Source organism: Electrophorus electricus, chromosome 5, assembly GCF_041902795.1.
Source record: "Electrophorus electricus isolate QZ-2024a chromosome 5, ASM4190279v1, whole genome shotgun sequence".
Classification (NCBI taxonomy): Eukaryota; Metazoa; Chordata; class Actinopteri; order Gymnotiformes; family Gymnotidae; genus Electrophorus; species Electrophorus electricus.
Window position 1 is genome coordinate 2,454,703 of NC_137501.1, and position 25,195 is coordinate 2,479,897.

Sequence of the window (25,195 nt, forward strand, 5' to 3'; positions counted from 1 at the left end):
TAATTCATGTCTTGACCTCATGAATGGTTATAGTAAATCTAGACGGTTACGTTAAGTTTTACCGTTGTTTTTTTTTTTTTTTTTTTTTTTTTTTTTTTGCTGCATCTTAAATACAGAGGATCAGGCGCATTGAGACATCTTAATACATAGGTATGAATGTCTGATGGAACACAAACGAGGCACGACTTTCTTCCCTAAATGTAGAGGTCTGTAGAAGTTTACTTACATGCTGGAGTGGTTTAAAATGGAGCGTTCGGATTGGTGGAATGCGTCCTCGCAGTCTCAGCGCAGGAACACTTCCTCCCCAGAACTGAGGCTGGGGCGGGGGGTGTGTGGAGTTTGAATATGTGTGGCGGCTGTTGATCTGACAAAGGAAGCGAACGAGACATCGGGATCCTCTTGTCGGTAGAGATGGAATATGGCAAGATGCAGGCGCAACCCGCAGACATCGCCACGAGGTAGGCTGCGCTCGGGTTTTGGGGAGGTTTTGGTGTCCGCCTGGACACGTTCCTGTCCAGTCAGTAATTACGATGCAAACGGAGAATGTGAAGACGTCCACTGCAGACCATTCGTGGGATTACATGAAACTCCGTGTATCCCACTGTTCTGCCATTAAGTATTAGGCTTCAGTTCTAACAGCCAGAAATTGTACTGGAGTTTATTTTGTGTTGTGTGTGTTACCCTGCGAAAGCAGGTTCTAAAAAGGATAGTATCACAGCAGACCACAGCAGTAAACGTAAGAATGTAGTTATTTGTCCGTGTACATGTAGAATAGATCACTGCATGCCACTTGCTGTTCTTAAGAGGCGGGTTGGGGTTGTAACTGTTGTTGTTCCCGGCGCATATACGATCACCGAAGCCATCAACCCCCAAGTGCGTAATGGCTAAATGGATAAAGACATAACAACTTCCGGCTGATTAATACAAAATAGAAGACAAAGACTTGGGAGAATTTAAAGTTTCATGCATATGAGTAAGTTCTAGTTTTAAAATAATGTTGTCTTTTTTTTTTTCAATTAAAATAAAGGAAATCTTAAATATTGCTAATTTGATGAAATTGTACAGTCAGGCTGTATCGAAACACTATGTTACGTTTACCAAGATAGTATGGTCTAGTGAACTGTGACGGACGAAGGATTATGACCCCGACCTCTTGAAACCGCTTGGAGTTTAATTCTGAAAGGCCTTCTGTCTAGAGCTCTCAGCTCTTTAATTATTTCGAGCGTTTTTACATCAGATGCTTCTTGAGGCTTGACATTTCAGTACTGGTAATTGTACTTGCACTGGCTATTGTTTTACAGTGCAGTTACACAAAATACGCACTAAAATAACTGTAAATCTTAGGTGCATTTATTTTCTTCATCGGATTTTTCGCTTGTCTTGACAAGACTATAGTCATTAGTTTAGACTCCCGCTGTGCTAATTTATCCGGCAGCTTTGCCCTTTACATTTATCAAGCAGAAGTTGACAGTGCCATTTTGCCATTCCCTTTAGGCGGAGAGTACATGAAAAAACATACTGCCACCGGATCCCTGACCTGAACCAGGACCAGCCAGAGATAAAACGATGCAGAGGGAGCCGGGGAAATGCTGAACGCTCCGAGAATATGGAGAGGAGAACAGCAGCAAGCCACAAGAGGGCGCCAGCGCGCCACCAACAGCCCAAGTAAATACATCAGAGGTGTTGTGATGCGTTTCTTTCCAAGCATCACAAAACCATTAAAAACTTGCAATAGCAACATTGGACGACTTAATGCGTTTCTTAATTAAGCAGTTTTAATTGTTATTATTGTCTCATCCTGTTTTTTTTTTCTCTAGTGGACTGATGGGTGATTAGATCAAAAGAGTTAGCTGTACAGTAGCTTTTACCACCAGGATATGCATTCATCTTCGACAGCTTAATCATGGCATACTGTAATATTTTTGGCTTTACTGACTTAATTATTATGTCAGTGTCTCTGCAGAAAAGCCAGAGAGAAGTGATTGGGGGAGAGACGTGAGTCTCAGGGGTCCCAGAGCCCAGATTAAAGTAGCAGCAGTGGTCAAAACCTCTGTGCAGAACAACATGCAAACTGCCATCAGGAAGAAGAGAAAAGTTCACCCATCTGTGTTTAAGGGGAAAGGCAAGCGATTTTATTACGAATTCTTTATTGTTTGTAGTTATCATAACCATAGCATAATGTCAAGGTTATTACACAATATTTCACACCTAACATTTGATACACTGTCCACAAGATGTTTCTGATTGCCATTTTACCTCTTTGCTAAAAATGTTGAGGAGTGTGTGTGTGTGTCTGTGTGTTTGTGTGTTAGTATTCTAAGTGTCCTCTCTGGAATGTAAAAAACATTTTCTTGCATTCCACTATTTATCCACTAGATGGCAGAATTATATATCTGTGGAAACTATCTTACATGGATCACCTACTGTTATAACCTCTTCTAGTGGGTACGTGACTTAATGAAGTTTGTGATTTCAGAAATGACTATAATGAAACAATATATGAAGGGAAAAAACCCAAAACTTTGGTACAAAGCTATAATTTTGCATTATTTCCTCTCTGACTAAAGCTCTGTGATTATATTTGCATGCAGCTCTAAAGCAATTTTTTAAAAGAAATCTTTTGCCAATACACTCACCCCCATGTGTCCACCACCTTGTCTGTTTGCATTAAGTAGAGCACGAAAAGTACCGCTGAGATTTATAAGCCTCACCCAGTTTAAAAAGGCCATTTTCAGCAGTGGTGCTGCATGTGTCACATCTATTTTCCACGACTCCCCTCTCCCAGAGGAGGTGAAAACACAGGACGTGGTGCCCGGGGCATGGAACGTCACTTTGCTGTTGCTGAGAGGGCAGCACAAACTGCACCCTTGTATGGCGTCAGAGGCTGAGTCTCACACCAGCTCGTGCAATATGCAGTCTGTGCTCAAATTACATTACAATAACAAATAACTGCTGGCATTGTTCCCATACCGTTCGAGCTGGATGTGTGAACGTGGGTTTAGCTCATGGGTGTGAAAAACTCCATCCAGGAATTAATGAGGCATTGTGACTGGTTAATTTCCTGTTGGGCTAATCAGTGACTCAGTGGGTTTAAAGTCCGTTAACAGGCCAAATAGAGACCTCCTCGCAGCTCTGAATCTGTTCTGCACAGTGAATGATAACAAGTGTTGATATGGAAGCATGAATATTCAAATGGAATATTAATATAAATCTATATTAACCTAAAAGAGAGATTTTATGATCTTTTTTGCCATAGTTTTAGAGAATGACATTTCCCTCTCACGTTTCAGTGCTTGGTGAAAAGCTCTTTCATGACAAGCTCTTGCGTTAATCTATAGGAAACTTAAATCTGGTCATCGAGTCTCAGGTCCTTTCAAAGTGCCGACCATTCCATTGTTTGTTTGTCATTGAATATCTAGGTTGCATTGTCAGAGCGTTGTATTGTGAACGCACCAGCTGCAGGGAGTGGTGAGAATGAGTTTGGTGATTCTTTGTGCTCTGGGTAAAATGCTTCCTGCATCCTTCATTCAAATTGTATGTTTCAGTATTAGGGAAAACAGTATCAGTGGTGCTGAATCAGTGGTCTCAGAACAGAAGCACAGAGCAGCCTTGGCCAAAACAGCAGCAAGTGCAGCAGGTGGAATTCTCCTGAAGACACGCCCACTTTTCCTCCATTCAAAGGAGCTCCCTGACCAATCGGTACTCCCGCTGCCTTATCAACTATTCAAAAATAGAACGGCGGTTGAAATGTATGCCTGCTTTTGGTTGTTGTCCTTTGTCCTTTGGCCATGCGTGTGCATGTTGACAGCTGGCATTTGCCATAGCTGTTTGGATAGATATGGGAAGTTTTTCTTTTCTGTGAGTATGACATGGAATGTCAGTACACAGACAGAGGGACACTCAGGTGCTCTAGAAAATGGGAGAGGTCCTCATTTATTTTACAAACTCATGGTGAGTTTTATTTTTTGTTAGGTCACAATGTTTTTCTGATGTTTTGTACTTATTTTTTTAACTAAATGGTTTCTGGTAGCATTTAGTTGTCACATATTGGATTTGATCGGCTGTGTGTTTAATAGCAAACAAGGAAAAAAAGGAGAAAATAATATCCTGAGATTAAAGATTTTGTGTTTGATCTCACCATCAATTCATTGGAAGATTCAGTTGTATGTGCATGTACAGTTGTACGAGCGTGTACAGTTGTGGGTGTGTACAGTTGTATGTGTGTGTGTACAGTTGTGTGTGCGTGTACATGCGTGTACAGTTGTGGGTGTGTACAGTTGTGTGTGCATGTGCAGTTGTGTGTGTGTGTACAGTTGTGTGTGCGTGTACAGTTGTAGGTGTGTACAGTTGTATGTGTGTGTGTACAGTTGTATGTGCATGTGCAGTTGTGTGTACGTGTACATTTATAGGTGTGTACAGTTGTGTGTGCGTGCACAGTTGTATGTGCGTGCACAGTTGTATGTGCGTGCACAGTTGTACGTATGCATGTATGTATGGTTGTTTAACAGATACCTTTCCTCTAGGTCAGCTGAAGCTGATCGTAACACCAGTCCAAGGAAAGCTGTATGTTCAAAGTGAGTTCCGTGACCTGCCATGTGTGTCATTTAGCACAAAATGAAATTCTTTATGAAAAAAGACCATCAGCACTGGTCTTGCAGTGCTCCTGTATTTATGGGTGCTGTTAGATTATTTGGACAATTACTTTCCAAATGCTGAAGTAAATTATTTGTTACAGTAACAAGGAAATGTCTTCATTGAAAATTTGTACAGTCAGCTTCATAACTTCCTTGTTCATTAACATGAATAAATCAACCATTTCTGCTTATCGCATTTGTTCTCACAGTTCTAGAAGCCAGGGGTCTTCTGGCAAAGGAATACAGGCCATGTGACTCATACATCAAGGTAGGTGTGTTATTTACATAACAAGTGTGTGCACCGTTTGGGTACTATGTACAGCCCGTGTGTGAGGACACACAAGTCTGCATCTTTTTCATAACACATACTAACATTCTATTCTGCTTTTAATGAATCTGTTAAAGACTTTTAATATGCAATTTTAAAAAAAGCTTGTTCAGCTGTATCGTGAATTGCATTAAGTAGTGGGTACTGATACTAACACTGCGTTCTGCTTTTCATGAATCTTTTAAAGAGGACTTTTAATATGCAATTTTAAAAAGACTTGTTCAGTTGTATCTTGTGTTGAATACATAGTGGGTAGGAGGAGGAAGTGGTGCAATTGTTTTGCCCTTGACTGATGCGTTTTCCTCAGGGGCCTGTCTGCCCTTGGTCTGCTCTGGCTGTCCTTTCAGGGTCTGCAGGGTCCATCATCTGCTGGTGGTCAGCTTCTCCTCCTGTACAGCCTGATGTGTCACTCACATTCCCTACTTCACAAATGCCCCCCCCCCCCCCCCCCCCCCCATGTTGACGTGAAATTGCCCAGTACAAAGGACACATACAACGAGAATTGCGGGTGGATTAAGTGGTGTCCCTTTGCAGATAGCCCTGGTTCCTGATGTTGACCACAGCAAAAGGCAGAAGACTCAGACTGTCATTGACTGCAAGAGTCCTGTCTTCAATGAGACCTTTGTGATGTAAGTGGTTGCCCTTTTACTGTGCACCTTGGTTAAGTTTAAAAACACTAACATTCTTTTCAACACTACACTCATGGTAAAAGAAAAAGGTTAAATGCCACATTATATTAGCTGAATATTCCACGATGTGTCACTATGTGTCCTCCTCTAGAGTGCATTTAGCCTTAAAGGCATAACTTGCACATTAGACACTGGTGTGCTGACTCTATAGTATCAGAAAAAAGAAACGTTTTTTTCTCTAAGGGCTTAGAAGCCCTTTGTTAAGGAAATGTACTGGGGGTTTTTGGATGGGGGTGGGTGGGTGTTTTTCTATTGACTGATGAGGTTTTGAGGTTTTTGATGTTTGTATACAGAACTGTGGGGGAGGATGAGCAGCAGAAGAGGTTGCTGGTGACCACTTGGAATCGCAATCGGACTTCTAGGTGTGATATTATATGCATATATATATGTATAAATAGCACAGCTGAAGAAGGTCCTCTGTCCGAAACATCCTGTTTCTCTGGAAACCTTGTGTCTCTACATCTTTTACTACTGTACACTGCAGTTACTCCATGTAATCTCTCTCTCTCTCTCTCTCTCTCTCTCTCTCTCTCTCTCTCTCTCTCTCTCATATATATGTGTGTTTGCATGTGTGTGTTTGCGTGTGTGTGTGTGTGTATGTGTGACTTGTGCTAGGTTTAATCAAAAGTTCTGCTTTTAATATAAAGGTTAAGACGCATTTTCAGTACTTTTCTACTTTTGGTAGAAAGCACATTTACTAGTACAACTTTTCTATGACTGTTGTGTTTGACTGGAGCTGTTTTTGGTTGCAGACGGACTGACTTCCTGGGCTGCATGAGTTTTGGAGTTCATTCCCTCTTTACTTCAGCAAAGGTGGAAATGTTGGAAATGATCATCTACCAAATCTATGCAATGGGCCACGTTTTCTTTTATAATAATACTTATTATTACGACCATTTATGTGTCACCTAAATTGTACTTTAGAGTGCTTCACAGTGTATGTAAATAAAACAGTTAAACAGAATAAATAAAGCAGTGTACATAAAGCAATCTAAATAATTTTAGTGCCATAGGATGAAGTTTGACAGGCAGTAGACTTTGGGTATTTTATGTAATGCAAGCCATCTGGTGAGTGGGGTTGGAGATCAGAGGAGTTGAGAGGAGAAGAGAGGAGAGGAGAGGAGGAGAAGGAGATTAGATGCTGAATAGTGGTGATTCCGTCTGACGGGGAGCACAGAGTGAGCAGATTATCGCTGCAACCACAGGGAACAGACATGGACAGTAAATTCAATCAAAAATTAGCTTTAGGGGGTTTTTCTGTGTTCCCCTCCTCTCTTTCTGTATTCCTTTTTTGTTCATTTTTCTTTGTTGAGTTTCTTTCTTTTTGTCTGACTGCCTGATGCTTTTGTTTCTCACCTTTCACTGTGTGTGAGATGTGATCCTTGCTGTGGGGGAGAGCTGACTGTCTGGGATTTTGTATTGGCCAGGAGATCAGGGGCTGGTATTATCTCCTGGGTGAGGAGTTGGGTAGGAGCAAACATCTGCGAGTGGCCTCCCGACGCATCAAGCGATCTGCTGGTGAGCTCCCATCACGCCATCTCTCTCTCTCTCTTTTCTTTCATTGACTTGCAGAGAAGTAAATGAAGTTGGCCAAATCCCAGTTGACATTTTTGAACCTCCTCATCCCTTTCTTAAAGCCAAACCTGACATGACCTCTGCCTGGCAATATCGATCAGTTCACATACCGTATATAATTAAAAACAAGCAAAATTACATGATTCTTTTTGCCTCTGACCAGATGGTGGAAACCTGTGCTGGGGCAACACAATTCTGTTGCAGTTTCGGTCATGTTTCTGTTTCTTTAACACTGCTAATGCAGTACTGCCAACATTCTCTTGCCTTTCTCATGGGCGGAGCTTTGTGAAGTAAGCAAACGTGTCTCCGAGAAGAGAGAAGCCACTCTGTTGTGTCCCATTTCAAAGAGCTGGACGCATGCTGTGTCACTGCGAGGTATCCGAGGCTGAGGTATCAGGCTTTAAATGCTAAAGCTCCGTGGTGGTTCCAAGTCAGTGCAGATCCGCTGTAGGCTGCCCCTCCCAGATCCCTGTGAGGGCTCACTCCCAGAGAGACTAGTTAAGACGAATGCTAGTGAGTTCATTTGGCTGGCTCGTGTAGCAAGTGAGCATTTTGGAGGAAGTCCTAATCATGGGTGTGTGTGTGTGTGTGTGTGTGTGTGTGTGTGTGTGTGTGTGTGTGTGTGTGTGTGTGTGTGCGCGTGTGTGTCTGTGTTTCTCTGTGTGTGTGTGTATGTGTGTGTGTGTGTGCATGAAATTGTCAACTGATGGCTATGCAAGAATAGAAGAATGTGTTAAATGAGACGGCATAAATATGTGCCATTGGGGAAATCAGAAAAGATTAGACTTGATTAGAAAAGATTAGACTTGAGAGAAAGAGTGACAGAAAGAGAGAGAAAGGCACACAGAGAGAGAGAGAGAGAGAGAGAGAGAGAGAGGGCGAGAGCAGTCAGGATACTGGGGGTAGACCTTAGGGGAGAAAGCCAGCTGTATTGTGTCCCAGCTGAATGCCACTTCAATGAGAAATGTTTAAAAAGACATTGTTTCCTGGGAGAGTTGTAATCACTATGGTTACATGTAGGGTTACATAGTGGGAGAAATCTGTCAGTGGTTGATTGGATAGGGCATAATACAATAAGAGAAGTTGATTCTCTCTCTCTCTCTCTCTCTCTCTCTCTCTCTCTCTGTCTGCCCCTTCCACTGTTTCTACCCCAGGCCGGGGCACTGAACAGTGTTTTGTGTCAGATGGACAGAAACTAAATACATTTCTCCATGTCTGAGTCAGTTTCATCTGAACCTCAGAGACACTGCTGACCGGACCGTGCTCCCCGCTGCTCCGCCCCTGCCTGGGCTCCAGCGTGCTGCTGCGTTAAGCGACTCCCCGCGCGAGCAAGCAATGTTCTCAAAGACCAGCCTCTCCACATGGGACTCATGGGATTCGCTTATGTATGTTTCAGAAGCTGCCATGTCTAACCATGCTGCTGGACCTGATACTGCAACAGGAGAGAACATGCAGTCCGCAACTGTAAGTGCACTCCCTTCTCTTTTGCCTAAATAATTTGCATATTCATAGCTGCATTAATTGGAGTAATGCTGTAGCCAGCTATGCTTCCTTGATATTATATGTTATTATATTATATTGTTATATTATTATATGATATTATTATAATATTATATTATACTTGTCTAATGTTATTATATTATATTATTATTTTATTATTATATTATATTATTATAATATTATATTATACTTGTCTAATCTCATACTGTGGTATGAATGCATTGATGGAAATATGCATGTAAGAGATGACAGAAATCTAGAAAAAGTTAAAGTTTTGTTGTAAATAGTAATGAGGAGATGTTTGTTATATTTTATTTACTGTGGTAAATGCAACAGCATTCTTCTTTGCTAGCCTTTTATTTTATGGGAATGTTCTGCAGGGTGACTAAAATCATTCAAATGGTTCATATTTCATTTAATCCAAATATTTAAGATAGTTATTTTTACTGCCCATTAACTTTTTTATGCATTTTAGGATTTAGATATTTTTTAACACTAAGGGTTTAAAATATTTATTGTAGAGATCTTTATAACTTTGACATTACAGATATATGACCCTCATATTGTGTTTGAGAGGACTGACCTCCAGTACCAGGGTCGCACCCAAGGCTGACTCGTCCACTCTAATGACCCACAGGAGTATAGGGAGCTGTGTGGATGTGCCTTTTGGATATTGCATTATTGTCTAACCATCAGCCCACAGTTTCACACACACACACACGCACACGCACACACACACACACACACACACACACAGAGTCTCCAAACCCGCCCATCCACTTTAAGTGAGCTGCAATTCCCAGGACTTGCTCTCCACTTGGACTTTTCTGTCTTTCTCCACACAAAGCTGGGAAACGGGAAGAGCTAACAAAGTGGGGCGGTGGAAAGGCCTCCCCCGTGTAAGATTTATCTCCACCTGATTTTTCGTTTCTGCCACTCTGTTTGCTCCTGGCTGAGTGGCACTTTCCTACCCGAAGTGTAGAAGCTGGTGGAGCTATTGGCTAATCCTCAATGCCCTTCCTTCCTCTCTTACCGTAACAAGCTGTTCAGAATTTCTTTGGAAACGGCTGTGTTCTTTTATAACATGTTTTATTAGATTCGTAAACAAGCTCTTTGAAAAGGTGGTCAAACAAGGATAAACCCTGTGGTAGATGTCTACAGCAGATGTAGATTATTATTATGGTTTCACTGGTTTCACTGGAATTATGGTCTTTCCTTGTTTGTGTATGATCATTATTTCATTTTTTTAAAAATAATTGTGTATGTTGAACATGACATTCCTTCCATTTTGTAGGCATGTAAAGGAGATATTTTGGAACTTTCTCCAGACTTGTTTTCACCAGTCTACCTGTCACGTACAAGAGAAAGTCCCTCCATGGCACCTTGTTGATGTGTGCCCCTCTTAAACAAACATGCCTTTAAACTTTAATGTCCCATGGTCATAATGGATGTTTGTGTTTATGCCAAATCAGGGTTATCAGAGAGAGAGAGAGAGAGAGAGAGAGAGCGCCACTACTGTGCAGACATATCTGTTCAGGAAGCCCGTTGGCTTATCAAGTGTAGACACACTGCTTGGCCACTGGCCGGGGGGTTGTAAGGTGGCTTCCTGTCATTCTTCTGTGCTGCATGGTTCCCATGAGCAGGCGTGCTTCGGCTCAGTAGCACATTGCTCTGAAACCACTGTGCCATCACATGAGGGACTCTCCAGCCGTGCTCAAAGCACACAGAGCCACAGGGCAGAGGCGTCGTCTGTGCGCGCCCGGCCGTAGCTCGGGAACCATGCATACCATCCACGGGCTGTGCAGGTTCTGCATCGAACGCAACTTGCCTCAGGTTGGTCTCGCCGCTTACCTTCAGTTCGCCCGGGGAGAGAGCTGTGAAGATGGAAGTACTGGAGCTTTGGAGAGTTTCATGCATTATTTCACGCATAATTAGAATATAGAAAATATTCAGAAGCAGTTATCATTGAGAGTAATATGGAGAGTCAATATTTATGATTACTAAATAATTTTTAAAATTTATCGTTGAGATGTTATTTTTGGTGTGAGTATTAAATACGTGTCAACAACCTGTCATAGATGCTGGGTAAGAATATTTCAGCACTTCAGTTTTCGAGGAGATCTCCTGGACTTTGTGTTAATATCGAAAGGGAAGCTGAAGAGATCTTGCACTGAGTTCTGGTAAAGAGCTCATTCTGCCAAGAGTACCACCAAGCTGGATGGTCAGAGGAATTGATCAGTGGGGGCTCCTGCACAAAGACACTGCAATGGTGGGACAGCACAAAGCCTGCGCTGCTGGTCATTTTATGAGCATAATCAGATGAGCATCTAATGAGGGTAGTATGTTGACCCAGAGGAACCAAGAGGAACACCAGCAAAGTCTGTCAGCACTGTCCACTCTCTCTTTCTCCCTGTCTGTCCCCTCTTTCTGTCTTTCTTCCTCTCACTCTTCCTCCTTCTGCCTCTCTCTCTCCCTTTCTCTCTCCCCCTGTATTGTTGTTCACCAAGCATCACGCAAGCCGTGTTTTCTCCAACCCCCCCCGCGTTTCCCTGTTTAGTTTGGCATCGTTTTCTTGCGCCGCTTCGCCTCTGCTCTGTCCAAATATCCCTCTCGCCACTGTTCGCCCGAGGCCAGACGTTTCCTTTTCTCACCAGCGAGAGCGGAGGCCTCCTCTGATCTCCCCCAGCAACTTGGGCTAATTTCTCAGCATGTAGGTTTGCACAGACCCTACGGCTGGGAGCTGCGAGGCTCGAGCCTGGCTGCCGCTGGGCTGAAGCAGCTCTCAGAGGGAGACCTTTCTTTCCACACGTGTTCTGGTTGACCTCGTTCAGCAGTCGCTCTTCTCTACTGTGCCTGTGCGAACGATATCTCCGCTGGCGATACGTTGTAGGGAATGATCGCAGTACTTGCATTTGGTGTGTTTACTGGATCAAATTCACCTCAGTTCCGATAGATCCCATGCTCAGTAAGTCTGGTCTAGACAGTTTAAGGTCTTGCATTGAGCAGCTTTCGATTAAACTCCTGAGTTGGCTGGAATCGAATGGAGGTGACTCAGGCACTGTTTGCTTGGCTTGACCAAGTGCATACAGTAATGGAGTAATTTAGCTCCCACGGTCCTTGTGACAATAGATGTGTGTGTTCTGTTGCGCAGGTTACCATTCTGAGGGGGAAGGATGGTTTTGGCTTCACCATTTGTTCAGACTCGCCGGTGCGAGTGCAGGCAGTGGACCCAGGTCAGTCTCGTCATATCCTGGAAACATCATCCATACAGAAAAGAAACATTTTGCAGTGTCTTGCACACATATAGGCCTCTCTGTCTGATATCTCGAATGTGTTAGAATGTGGAATCTCTTTCTGTCATATACTTCAAGGTGGCCCGGCTCACCAGGCAGGCCTGCAGCAGCTGGACACGGTGCTTCAGCTGAATGGCCAACCCGTGGAGCACTGGAAGTGCGTGGACCTGGCCCATGCCATCAGGTATGCTTCTCTTACTGTGGGGACTTCTAAATCCCTGCTGTGGGACTGGCCTCCCCAGAGCACCATGACAAACATCTGAATGACTCATGGCGCATTTGGCATAGGGAATTATTTGTGAATTTGTTTTGACCTCTCCATCTTTTGGTGCACTGGAGACATCTAAAGTGTCCTCGCCTCTTATAGAAACTGCCGTAATGAGATCACCGTGGTGGTGTGGAGGACCGTGCCGGTCATGAAGCCCTACTACGAAGGCCTCATCCACAGGCCATCGTACAAACCGGCAGGCTTCCAGACACTTTCTCCCGTCGCCAAGACCCAAAACAAGACCCCACCCCTGCTCTCCCGGCCCACCAACCAGAAGCAGGGACGCCGCAAGAAAGCAGGAAGTTCAGAGAGCGCGGGAAGTAGATTAGCGGATGCAGCATGGTCATGGACAGGGAAACGGGAAGAGAATGACTACAAAACACGCACACCGACCCTCAAAGGTACCCGGGTGACATCATCGAGCGGGGACAATTACATCATCCTGTCTCCTGTCAGTCCAGCAAACCAGGTAACCACTTATACAACATGTGCATGGCGTATTATCAATATTAATGCAACCCCCATTGCTGCTCTAGAGTCGAACACACCTGGTCCTGCTAAGATGTGCTTTCTGTGCATCCCAATAAGACCTTCAGTCATCATCAGATTTCAGTTGCTTTTATTGGATGTCTACTAGATGTGTCGTTTCTCTGCAGATATTACAAACTGTTTATCCAGGCAGCAATGGGACATTGGGAACTCTTGGTAAGAAAATCCATCTTATCTATATATTATATATATCCTTATGATTGATAAGGATAGCATTTGGGTTGGGAGAAAAATGTTCTAAATCACCACAACCGTCACTCTCATTTCAGAATAACCTGATTCTGCCCAGGCAGCCTTCATCCTCTAATCCTTGCTGATGTGTTTAGGGAGAATCTATCAGACGCACCCATCTGGAGGGCTCCAGCAAAGCCCGGGCTACCTGCCGGACGCGGGTCTGGAGGCTCGGGCCACCCTGCGCAGGTCGGTGAGCAGCACGACAACCTCCTTGCCACCCAGCGCCTACAGACAGAGCTTTGCCAACTACCAGAACTGCACCATCGTCCAGTCGCACCTCCCACACTCCAACTATGGCACCTACGTCACCCTGGCCCCCAAGATCCTCATCTTCCCTGTGTTTGTGCAGGTGTGGTCCCCTCTGCCCATTTGCGGTCCCATGCGGTTGTACCGTTGAGTGTGATTCTAACAAGCAGTAGATTGAGTTGTATGGTTTATTCTGAAGCTAGTTCCATGGTTACTCATGGACGTTTGATTGTATCGTAGCCGCTGGACTTGTGCAGCCCGGAGAGAACTCTGCTGTTGTCAGAGGAGATGATCCTTCACGACAGTACACACATGTCACTTAAGGTAAGGCCAAACACACTCCCCTGTGTACTTGTGTAAGTGTCCGTACTTCTAATATTTAATCATGTTGTGCTTTGTGTGGGTTGTGTAGCTTGCAGACTTCTACAAACTAAATCAGGGTTATTGTTTCTTCCAGAAAGCTGTAAAATGAAAACCAATTGTGGAGTGTAAGATGAATAGAGTGTAAGTTGATTGGTGAATGAATTGAGACTTAGCTGAGAATAGTGGATGATTATCCAAGAAACTAGCTTAGAGCTTACTGCTTTATACGCCTAACGTTTTGTCTCTTGGGTGAAATACACATGAAGAGGGTCCTTGTTTGTGACAACTTGTTCGCTAGTCCTGAAGGTGACCCTCGTTTCTCGGCACCCAGTGTCTCCTTTCTTTTACCTTACCTCTCAACCTGTGAATTAGATTCAGTTCACTGAGCAGACAACTGCAAAAATTGGCTTCATCATCGACAATGTGGGGGGGCACAAATCGGACACATGCTTGTCAGGCTTGGGGAAGAGGATAGCCAGGTTCATGCTTTCATCTAGCAGCAGCATTGGAGAAACCTGCTTTGGGAATAGCTTGACCTCTAGATAACAGAGTGAGGCATATCGAGGGAAGATAAATCTCTCCATGCTACAATAGCCACTCTGATTCACTCTGTAGCGCGAGCAATTATTCCCTTCTCTTTTTGCAGCCTCCTGGAGCTTTTTTTCACCAGGCCTTCATGGCTAAAGGACCTTTATTCTCTTTGTGAGACCTGAGTGTGTAATGCACTGAGGAGCTTGGCATTTGTAAAGTTTGGCGTATTTAATAAGGATGAGCTGTTCATCACTGGCTCGCATTCCTTCAGTGTCGTGGTGTGTGTGTGTTTGTGTGTGTGTGCGGCTGTGTGGGTGTGTGTATGTTTGCCTGCGATTTGGAACTGCCGAGTTTATTAGGTTGGCTTTACTCCAGGCCAGGATAGAGACAAACACTCCCTACCGGCTAGCTGGCTTTTCTGTGAGAATCAGAACAGAGTAATGATGAAGCTGTGAGCTGTAGGAGGAGTAAACCCGACCTCACCGTGTACCACCGTAGCCATAGATACAAGCCCGCAGAGCTGAGTTCAAATAAAGACTACATCAGGTAAAAACTGATGTAGGATCAGCGCTCCTCAAATCTCAGTTCTCAAATCCTCAGAAATAGAAACTGGTCCTATACCAAGGTAAAGGACAACTGCTTCCATGGATCAGGGAGGAAAGCAGATCATTGTTTGGTGTCATAGTTCACTCCTTTTCTAGAAGGAAAAGATCCATAATTATGTAACATCTAGTATAATGTAACATCTAGTACTTAGATCAACCAAAGTTCAAGACATGCACACTTCATTTTTCGTATCTCACCATACATGGCCTGATCAGAATGACTTCTGGGTAAGACTAAAGCAGGCCACTAATGTCCTGAGGTTAGCAGGTTGTATATTGATATGACTGATGACTCTATCGCCCCCTGTAGGCAACAGTGTTCATCTACACTGACCTGATTCTGTTGACCAGAGAAGACGACCAGGGCCGATGTAATGTGCTCCAGAGTCCTTTATACCTCCACCAGATCCAGCTGCAGGATGGTATGTTTACTCACATCCATTACACACACATTAGGGAGTGTGGAGTCTGCTATGCTTATGTTTCTGTTCTTCTATAGTCACTCATAAACAAATGTTATAGTTTATAGTTTAAAATGTCACTGTATGTTTCTGTTTGGGAACAGCTAGGTCTTGTCAGTATTTTGCCTCTGTATTTATTGCAGTGGGAAGCAGGGCCACACAGCCAGCTATGTGAATGTGTGTGCGCGTGCACGGCCGTGTGTGTCTGTGTGTGCATGTGTCTGTGAAAAAGTGCATGATATATCTGTAGGCTGATTGTTTAGAGAGGAGGGGATGTGATGAAGCCCCACCCTGGGTTATTTGTGATTGTGTACATGAGCCAACGGCAGCAGTCAGGAAGGAGGCAGCAGGTCTTTGTGTGTGTGCGTGTGTGCGAGGTTCCCTGAGAAAAGCCACTGTGTCTCCTATCTGCTGCTGTGTTTTCTGCGAACAATGGCCTTGTCTTGGGCAGGGGTTGTTCCTGGCTGCCTGAGGTGGCCTGTGAGTTTTAAACCTCCCTGATGATGGACAGAAATACCCCAAGGCGTGTTACAGTGGGCATGTCTCCTGCTGTGTCTATGTTTAGAGGATAGCCTTATCTCTGACACTGTATCTGGTACCATTTAAGCAGAAGGTACATTTAATGCTAATGGGTGTTTTTTTAACATTACTAGGAGTTTTAGTGGAAACTGAATGTTACAATCCTGCATCTGGCCAAGTGAGAAGTGCATGTAACATACTGTAAACTCCAGTGAGGTTTTGTTTTTTACACAAATATCTCCCTTCCTGTCCAGTTCCTGCAGACAAGCTGCGACTGTATGTCTCCTACAGAGTAGAGGTGAGATCATTCTTATGTCTGTTTTCTCTGCCTCTCCTCACTTGACATCTAAAATGAATATTCTGTAGCTACCCCAAGGACCCCTGTATGGGTCTTAGAATTTACAGTATAACATAGCATTTTACTCACTGTTCAAAATGGTCACCACTCTGTAGACATGATGTCCAGACTTCTGCATGATGTTGACATGATGATGTTTTAAATACTTACAGGATTTTTTGGAAATAATGAGGATTACAAAATACAGTGAACAAGTCCTTAAAGAAATGCATTTTAATACATGTATAATATCCAACAAACAAACCATCTATGCATCCATCCGTCCCTCCCACCTAGAGGACAGTCACCTAGTGAGGCTGAGAAAAAAACAAACAAAAATGTGTCCTTGTAGCCATATCCAATACAAACCAACAGACATACACACACAGAAACAGACACACGCACACACATTCACAGATGACTGTGTGTGTATATGGGAATATGCTGGACATGGCTAAATTGTTAAATTTGTGTTTGTGTTTTGGTCACCACACCACACCACACACACACACACACACACACACACACACATGCATTTTATATATATATATATATATATATATATATATGTGGGTGTGTGGGTGTGTGGAGATATTCAAAATTGTAGTGAAATACACAGAGTTTCCAGAGAAACAGGACATTTCAGAAAGTGCTTCTGAATTAGTAGTAGTAGTAGTAGTAGTGTATATATATATATATACCTTATGTGAGCCCTTTTGTAGATCCAAATTGCTAATAGCCGATAGTGATGAATACTGAAAGTAATTGGTAATACAGCATAATCCAGTAATCCAGCATATCTTTACGGTTCCCTACATATGTCAAAACTGGCTCCCAGATGAAGAAGTATTTGTAGTGGATCCCCAAAGTGAGGGTTTTATCTTCTCTAACTTTATAAATTGCACCAGGTCACTCATAATATTCTAGAGAGTGACTCTTGATTCTGCCATGGTGTACGTCATGTGGGAGTGCAGTGCTACCTCCTCACTCTCAGCAGAGTAGACGTGTCGGCAAGACAGACGGCTCAGTCCAGCAAATACACGCAGAGGCGAAGCAGTGAACACACAGCCATCTGCCCATCTCCCTGACAACACCTCTCATACACACACACACACACACACACACACACACACACACACACTCACGCACACTCACACACACACACACACACACACACACACACTCACGCACACTCACACACACACACACACACACACACACACACACACGCACGCGCACACACACACACACACACACACACACACACGCACGCGCACACACACACACACACACACACACGCACGCGCACACACACACACATACACACACACACACGCAGTGATGTGTGAGTGACAGTGTGTGTACCTCTCTTCTTTGCTTTTCTCTCGTCTTTCCACCATCACTCTCTCTCTCCCTCCCTCTCTTTCCTTTCTTCCTTTCCATCTATGCTGCTGTCGCTCCCTCACCTCTCATTCGCTACAGTGTGTGTGAGACAAAGGTCGCTTTTCAGAGGCTGAGCACTGCATGGACACACATAATAAACCCTGAGAATAAAAAGCATATCACCCGCTCTTCGCCCAAAGAAAAGAGACGTGTTTGAATGACGTATCTCTACACTCCTCCCTTCCTCCCCTCTCTCTCTCCCTCTCTCTCCATAGAGGACTGAGTGCCTGTTTAGTTTGGAGGCCTTTTCAACTGAGCAGAAGAGGAGGGTATACCAGTGTTTGAGAGATAATATTAACAAACAGCTTGCCCTGAGGGAGAGAATGTGTCCTGACCAGGTACAACACATGAGCATACACACACACACACAGCTACACCAAACCCTTACCTTAACCTTAAATCTCAAATGAAAGTACCAATTTTTACTCGTACACATTTGGTCCCCACAGAGATATATAAACATAAACATAAACACACACACACACACACACACACAACAGAATCACATTCAAAAGGCACATAGTCCTCTATAGAATATCTACCCAGTGATTTCCACAGCTCACAACAGTGTGCACTGCTGGTGTTCAGCGAAGCACTGGGTCACACTGTTCTGTGTTTGGTTTGTTTAGTGTTCAAGTGAGGTGCCTCTTATCATCTTATTTCAGTCTCTTCGAAGAGCAGGGCAGAGAAAATGAGATTTTTCTTCTATCTTCTCTCTGTGTGTCTCTCTCTCTTGGTCTTCTCTGCGACTGAGTGCCCCATGGGTTGGCATTAGCAACAACTGATGCAGACGTATCATTAATCAGACCAGCACAAGCAGATACGCACATGTGACTTAGAGAGAGAGAGAGAGAGAGAGAGAGAGAGAGAGAGAGGGAGAGAGAGAGAGAGAGAGAGTGGGACGGAGAGAGAGATGTGACAGAGTGCTGCTCTAGTGCATGCTGCTATGATGAAAGAATACATTAGTTGTCTTTAGGAGATAAACATAGGATCTTTTGTGAAGGTGAGATTTTTAAATATTCTAATATTTAAATTACACATTTGTTTTTTGTCAGTAGATGTGCAGTGTATTTACTGTGTTTTCCTTTTGGATGTGGCTTTTTAAAAGTGATTTGATTTGATTGCCATATGGGTTTGAAGAAATGTAAATCTATATTTGCTTTCAATGTTTTCACCGGTATTGTATGTTAATGTTTGTCACATGTAGAGGCCTGATACATTGTTGGGAATGCTTGAATATTTAAATGGTTGGATTCACTGTTAAAAGGGACTTTTAAAAGTCCAATTAAGCCTGTCAGATTGGAAATAAAACAGTTTTAGAAGTGCTTTGAAGCCATAAATCCTTCATCCAGTCTTATTATTTATTAGTGATTAATGTTGAAGAGGTGGGTGTTGTTTCCTTGTGCTGTGCTGCCAGTATGCTGCAATTTCCTGAAGTATAAGATATCAGATGTGGCATGAAATATCTTTTTGTAACAGCACAAATGATGGCCATGATTGGAGCTTGCCCTGCTTTTAGAAAAATTGGCACCATCTAGTCTTGAGAGAAACATTCTTTAAACATTGTCCCTGTGCAATCTCAAAAGCAATATACATTGCATATATTTAAACACAATATCATGAACCATGTCTTTAGATTTTTTGATAATCTGGTTACATGAAAAATGAATATTTGAAATCTGGATAAGCATTTGCTGTTTAGTTAGATCTGTGATTATTTAGATCTGTGATCATTTAGTTAGATCTGTGTTTTGATTATTTAACAGATGTTGGAGCCAAAGACTGGGAATGAGACTGAACTCGGGCTGCTTGGTTTCGGAGCGCACAGTGTTTCCGAGCCCTGCTCTCCCTCCTGTCCCTCGGGCTCCCCGCTGACGGGCCGGAGCAGGACCAGAACATTCGGTCCAGCCGAGCACCTCTCCTACCCAGATTCGCACCTCTTGGCTGGGGACGCTGAGCAGACCCCTCCTTCTGCAGGTGACGCCCCCAAAGGCGCGGAGATGCCTGCCATCTGGAAGGAGCGGGGGAAGGAGCCAAGGAGAAGCGAGCAGGAGGCCGAGCTCGAGAAGCGGGAGCAGGGCGAGGGCGAGAGCGCCTCGGAGACTGTCAGCACGGGCGCCAGGCCTGCGCCTTCTTCATCCTCCTCCTCCTCGCCGCTCATCGTTCCCAGACTATGTCTGGATCGCTCCTTCAAGCTGGACGCTCTGACCTCGCCGTCCACCGACGACGATGACGACGACGATGAGGAGGAAGAAGAGGAGGAGGACAGCGATGAAGGCTGCCCGAAGCGGAGGAGCCTGGTGGAAGCGTCGCCCAGCCGTGGGCAAGCTAATGGAGGGCTGCGGGTGCAGGTCTCCCTGCAGCGGAGACGCACGCACAGCGAGGGCAGCCTGCTCCAGGAGCCTCGCTCGCCTCGCTTCATCTCGGACCAGGCCATCCACTGCCTGGAGGACGGCGCCGGAGAAACGCAGGACCGCTGGACTGTTCCATCTCCCCAGACCCTGAGAAAGGAGCTCACCAAGAATGGAGGATCCGTCCACCACATCTGCCTGCTTTTCACGGGCAGAAGGGTATGTTTCTCCTCAAGGCTTACAGACTTCATCTCCTCCTCCCAACCTCAACCGCTTTCACATTCTCGCTAGTCTGGTTGTCATTTCCTGCTTGATTAAAACGTTTTGGTTTATTGGTCAAAACGTCCAAGAAAACATCCAATTTCTATATAGTGTGTCGCTCAGTGACAAAGCTGTTTCTCTTCAACTCCAAGGTCTGCGGTGAGCCAAACTGTAAATGTCAGATGGGGAAGAGCATCATGAAGAAGAAGACATCAAAGAACCTGTAAGTAGCGATGTTGTGTGTGTTTCGCTCAACGTGCAGTCGGTAGATTTGCACTTGTAGGAGACTGAGTGGGCGTTTAAGGCCTTTGATGTTCTCTAAACCGCTCATCATTTAGATGGCTTCCCTCTTAGCTGTCTCCTGCTGGGAATCACAGCTGCATTTGCGCTGCTGCTCCCGCCGATGATCTCATGTCATTTCTCTCAGTGCTCGTCTTTGACTCACCGTGTGACTCGCACGCGGCCCATGATTCATTAGAGAGGAGTGCTCGCGATTGAGCTGGCGTTCACTCCCTCCCGCTCATCCCACAGGGCCAAAGACATGAAAAATCGACTGACCTTCCTCAGGAAGAAGAGCAACGACAGACATGGAGGCAATCCAGCCAGCAAACTCGAGAAGGCCCTCAAATCGGACAAGTGAGTGCAGATGTTGGCTTCCTCTTTTACCGACCTGGCTCCGAGGCTGGGATGAGTCACGTTGCATGTCGCAGTCTTTGAAATGTTTATCAACGCTATGGTTCCGAGTGCCGCCCTCGCATCAAAGCACGCACTTCAGCGCCACATAAGCTCATGGACGATAAGAGAGGAAATGAAAAAGTGGATATTCATATATCAAGTGTTGAGGGTATTGTATCGTCATGAGTGGCATTGAAGACAGGTGTGGTTAAAACAGAGGAAAAGTAAAGTGGGATGCTCTGGTTCGGTTGTCTGCAGTAAATATTAGTGAATGCATCACCACTGGGAAATCTTGCCGTAGTTAAGCATTTTGTCTGCTTACGCTGGTAGGCCCATGCCAGAGGAAGCTCTCAAGTGGGGTGAATCATTCGATCTGCTGCTCTCTCACAAATGTAAGTTTCAGATATATCATCGTTTTTATTGCTTATTGGAAACTGAAGTTCTATAACATTATCTTACATAATGGCATTATCTGAAGATCTGCACACTTTCCCATTTTAAGTGGACGTGGAAAACAACGTGGAGTTGCACCCAGTACTCGCAGCATTCTGATTCTGATGTGAGCCCTAACGCACTGTGGTTTCACGTTCCGTAGTGATGGCGGGCGTAATGAGGGCTTCTCTTTGACAGATGGGCAGACAGTGTTCCGCGCCTTCCTGCAGACAGAGTTTAGCGAGGAGAATCTGGATTTCTGGCTGGCTTGTGAGGACTACAGGAGGATCAAGTCTCCCTCCAAGATGGCTTCCAGAGCCAAAAAAATATATGCAGAATACATTTCTATTAAGTCGTGCAAAGAGGTGGGTAAAAATAAATGAAAGGGGGAAAAAATCTCATTTGTATACATCAGAGGAGTGATTCATTACATTTTGTATAAACATGAGTATAAACTTAATTCCCAGTGACTTTAGGAATTAAATTAGATTAGGTTAAATTAAAACACATAATAAGATCATACTTCCAATGTTTAATGAGCACATGTAGCTTTTGAAGAGTCTATAATTTTTAATTTAAGAAATAATTGCTGCAATGAGCCCAAGTATTGAAAGCTGCTTTATTTAAGCAAGCGGTGCTCACTGGGGTTAATGTGTTCCTGTATTGTTTCCCCAGGTTAATCTGGACTCTTACACCCGGGAGCAGACCAAGGAAAACATGGAGAACATTAACGCCGAATGCTTCGACTTGGCACAGAGTAGGATCTACGGACTCATGGAGAAGGACCCCTATCCTCGCTTCCTCCGCTCAGATATCTACCTGGACTTGACCCACCAAAAGAGACCCAGCTCTGCCATAGAGCTCTCCTAATCCTGCCATCTATGACTCCAGAGAGTCACCACAAAGACCAAGCAGGTTTATGTATTATATGGATGGTGTAAGACAATAGTCAGTGTCAGTTTGTTAACATGCCGATGTACAGCACTGTATGTATCGGTCCTCTTTGGCTGCAGTGCTAATTTGGAGGGAAATGTCTGCTCTAAATCAGTGGGTTTGCGTTGACCTCATGCTGCCCCCTGTTGGATGACGCTGGTAAAAGAGCGAACACGGGTTCCCGGCCTGAGATGTTGGCCTCGCAGGTGGTGTGCAGACGGACAAAAGCATTTTGGATGAAGATACCGAGGGAAGCTTGGTACTGTTTTGTTTCACTTTGCTTTCATCAGCTATTGCTGCAGTGCTTTCTTTCCCTGAGAACAAGGTACATGAGAGTTTATCGAGCAGGCAACCTGCCTTTACTTCATTCCAGTCGTTTCACCCATGCATGCCAGTTTACATGCAGCCCCTGAGAAGAATGCTGCCTGCTTTTTATCAGTACCTGTCTCAGTTTTTAAGCTACAACTCTGTTTTTCACGAGAGCTGGCTCCATAAAGATGTGTTTAAGATAGATTTATGGTTTGATGTTTTATGCTGACATGAAGCACCACTGGTCAGAGAACCACAGGTTCAGTACCCCGAAGCACTCAAAAGTGCTCTTGGCTTTTCTCACTGTAAATAAACTGATAAAAATGTCAGGTCTTCACAAGTATATGTAAGGATAAGTGCTTCTTGTTAGATTTCACACTAATGGAGTCTTAAAGGAAGCCACAGCCCCAAAACCTTTAATATGAATTAGTTTGTACAAATTCCTAAAGATGTGCCTATTTCATTTAAAAGTGCAATACACAAGACCCCAAACCACCTCATGACCTGCTCATGACCTCACAAAGTGAATTTCCAGAACTCAGTGTCCATCTTTATCAATTCTCTGAAGAGGTTTGTGTCTTAATGAATGGGCAGGAAGTGGAATATCATGGTAACAAAGGTTGTCATTCTCCAAAATATAGACTAGTCATTTTTGTTGCTGAGAATGTGGATATATATGAAGTATTCTGTTCGTAGGGAATCTGCTATTATTTAAGCATACATCTGAGATGTTAAACAAAAATGAAACATCATTGTAATTGTAATTGTTTTCTAATTTCTGCTGAGTAACTGAGCTTACCAGACCATTTTTGTGCATAAACATCAAAAATGAGGAATTCCATGTTCATTTGGGGAACATTGCTTTGGCCAGTGCTTCAGGCTCCTGAGAACCGAGTTGCATAACATTTGCTGTCTTTTCTTTAAATCCTATGTAAGTATCTCCTTCATGTAATTATTATTGCTGTATTTATTTGTGGGCTTATTATGCACTTCTGGCTTTGGGTATACCCATATTCAGACAGAATAAAGCTACATTAAATAATAACTCCATTTTACACTAATGGTATTTTGCATTTGGAATTATTTAACATTAGGAATGTGATCAGTTCACCAGCAGTGAATGTTATCCTTTGTTATGTTGTTATGAGCTTGGAAAGGTTGCATTTCACTTTCTGTAACATTAGAGGGCAGTAAAGGCTATGACAACAAACCACAAGATGCACCAAACGGATAAAATCTGTATGTTTATGGCTTTGTACAGTAGTTGTGTTCACGACAACTTACGTTACATAAAAAGCTATTTCAATTGAACCAAAATCAGACTGTTTGTATGTCCTGGTGTGATACTTTAGCGACAACACTTTTTGGTTTTTGGCTAAAGTCTTTGTTGGTTAAACATGATCAGACATGAGCAGATTTTGGACAGAACTGAGACTGGCAGTGTGTTAATATAATTTGTACAGTAGACCTCGCTTTGTAAGGTGCTAAATGGGGCACTGTGTAATTTATTGGCTGCAGGCCCTGTCTATTCCCAGGAAATATTCAGTGTTTAAAAAGCAAAAGAAAACTCTAAGCCACACATCTTAGTGTTTGGATAAGGCTAAGCTCTATGTGCAGGTGTGAAAGCTATTTAGGTAGAAGCACTTCTTCAAAAGGGTTTTGAAATGGATACATTCGTGTAACCCTGTGGGATAATATGCTATAAAAACAAATGAAAGGAAATTAGACACAAGTAGAGGAATAAAACTAATAATAATTACAATGTGGAACTGGATGATGTAGGAGGAAAGGCCTGGAAAACACACACACACACACACACACACACACACAATTTCCCAAAGGTTATGTTATGGGATTTGTTATGGATTTTAAAAATGTCTTTGACCCAGTAGATGGTGCTGTAATCATTGCTTTTTCCTCTGACACAGCTGTGCTGGCCAGTCTATATTTAGGCAAACCATTTGAGGGATGGGAGGTGGTGTGTGTGCATTCAGGCACGCATGCGTGTGTGTGTGTGTGTGTGTGTGTGTGTGTGCTCGTTTGGCTGCACATGTGTGTATATGTGTGCACATGTGTGCATTTGTGTGCACGTGCATGAGATCCTCTGTTCAATAGTAAGGTTATGTGAGGACAAACACTCAAGCTTCACTTCACTTGACTGACACACTCACTGACTCCTTTCTTCTTCTGAATTAGAAACATTTATTGATTCACCACAAACATGTTACATACAGCTAAGTCTGATGAAGCAAGTAGGAACTGCAAGGTAGGAACTGAATGCATTTCAAGCCATTAGGTAAGAGCCGTCTCCATGTCAGCAATGATGGACATGCTGTTAACATCTGAGGAATTATTCTTAGATTTATTTTTTATTTTTTGGTTTGAATTCATGAATATGCGAATTTATCAGTATTTATGATTTTACAGCATCCTGCAGCATACCTCAAAGATGCACCAGCAGACTATGTATGTAAGTATGACACACCAGCCAAAGAACCTGTTGCATAAATATCATAAATCAGGTGTGCTATTCCCTTGATGGAGAAATCTCTTGCAGAATGCAGCAAGGGCTGCATTGTAAGAGACTGACAAACGCAGACGTAGATGCTCATGGGAGGACCTACCACATACTGGCTGACAGGATCAGACAGGATCATCG

At 43.7% G+C, this 25,195-nt stretch overlaps 1 protein-coding gene across 4 annotated transcripts; it reads left to right on the forward strand.

Moving 5' to 3' along the window:
• The first annotated feature begins 235 nt into the window (after window positions 1-235).
• Window positions 236-23,597, forward strand: rgs3b (regulator of G protein signaling 3b). Of its 4 annotated transcripts, XM_027003039.3 has the most exons (25): window positions 236-458; window positions 1,495-1,665; window positions 1,953-2,122; window positions 4,524-4,574; window positions 4,844-4,902; window positions 5,497-5,591; window positions 5,945-6,013; window positions 6,404-6,464; window positions 7,079-7,169; window positions 8,623-8,690; window positions 11,878-11,959; window positions 12,098-12,203; window positions 12,387-12,756; window positions 12,944-12,992; window positions 13,163-13,419; window positions 13,557-13,640; window positions 15,126-15,237; window positions 16,050-16,093; window positions 17,791-17,913; window positions 19,342-20,145; window positions 20,340-20,410; window positions 20,719-20,823; window positions 21,193-21,254; window positions 21,493-21,659; window positions 21,970-23,597. In XM_027003039.3, exons 1-25 carry the CDS (start codon window positions 412-414, stop codon window positions 22,162-22,164), a joined length of 3,513 nt encoding a protein of 1,170 aa, XP_026858840.2. In that variant the 5' UTR covers window positions 236-411; the 3' UTR covers window positions 22,165-23,597. The 4 variants fall into 4 exon arrangements, with proteins under 4 accessions (XP_026858840.2, XP_026858842.2, XP_026858843.2 ...); XM_027003041.3 differs by lacking the exons at window positions 236-458; window positions 1,495-1,665; window positions 1,953-2,122 and adding an exon at window positions 3,790-3,951; XM_027003042.3 differs by lacking the exons at window positions 236-458; window positions 1,495-1,665; window positions 1,953-2,122; ... (5 more) ...; window positions 7,079-7,169; window positions 8,623-8,690 and adding an exon at window positions 10,261-10,559.
• The last annotated feature ends 1,598 nt before the right edge of the window (window positions 23,598-25,195 follow it).

What these genes read in the sequence shown, in the direction of transcription:
- rgs3b (XM_027003039.3), top strand. Translation starts at nt 412, where the DNA reads ATGGAATATGGCAAGATGCAGGCGCAACCCGCAGACATCGCCACGAG. An exon ending in ACGCATCAAGCGATCTGCTG is followed by an intron (nt 7,170 to 8,622) that starts GTGAGCTCCCAT and finishes TGTATGTTTCAG; the next exon opens with AAGCTGCCATGTCTAACCAT. An exon ending in TCTGCTGCTCTCTCACAAAT is followed by an intron (nt 21,255 to 21,492) that starts GTAAGTTTCAGA and finishes TCTCTTTGACAG; the next exon opens with ATGGGCAGACAGTGTTCCGC.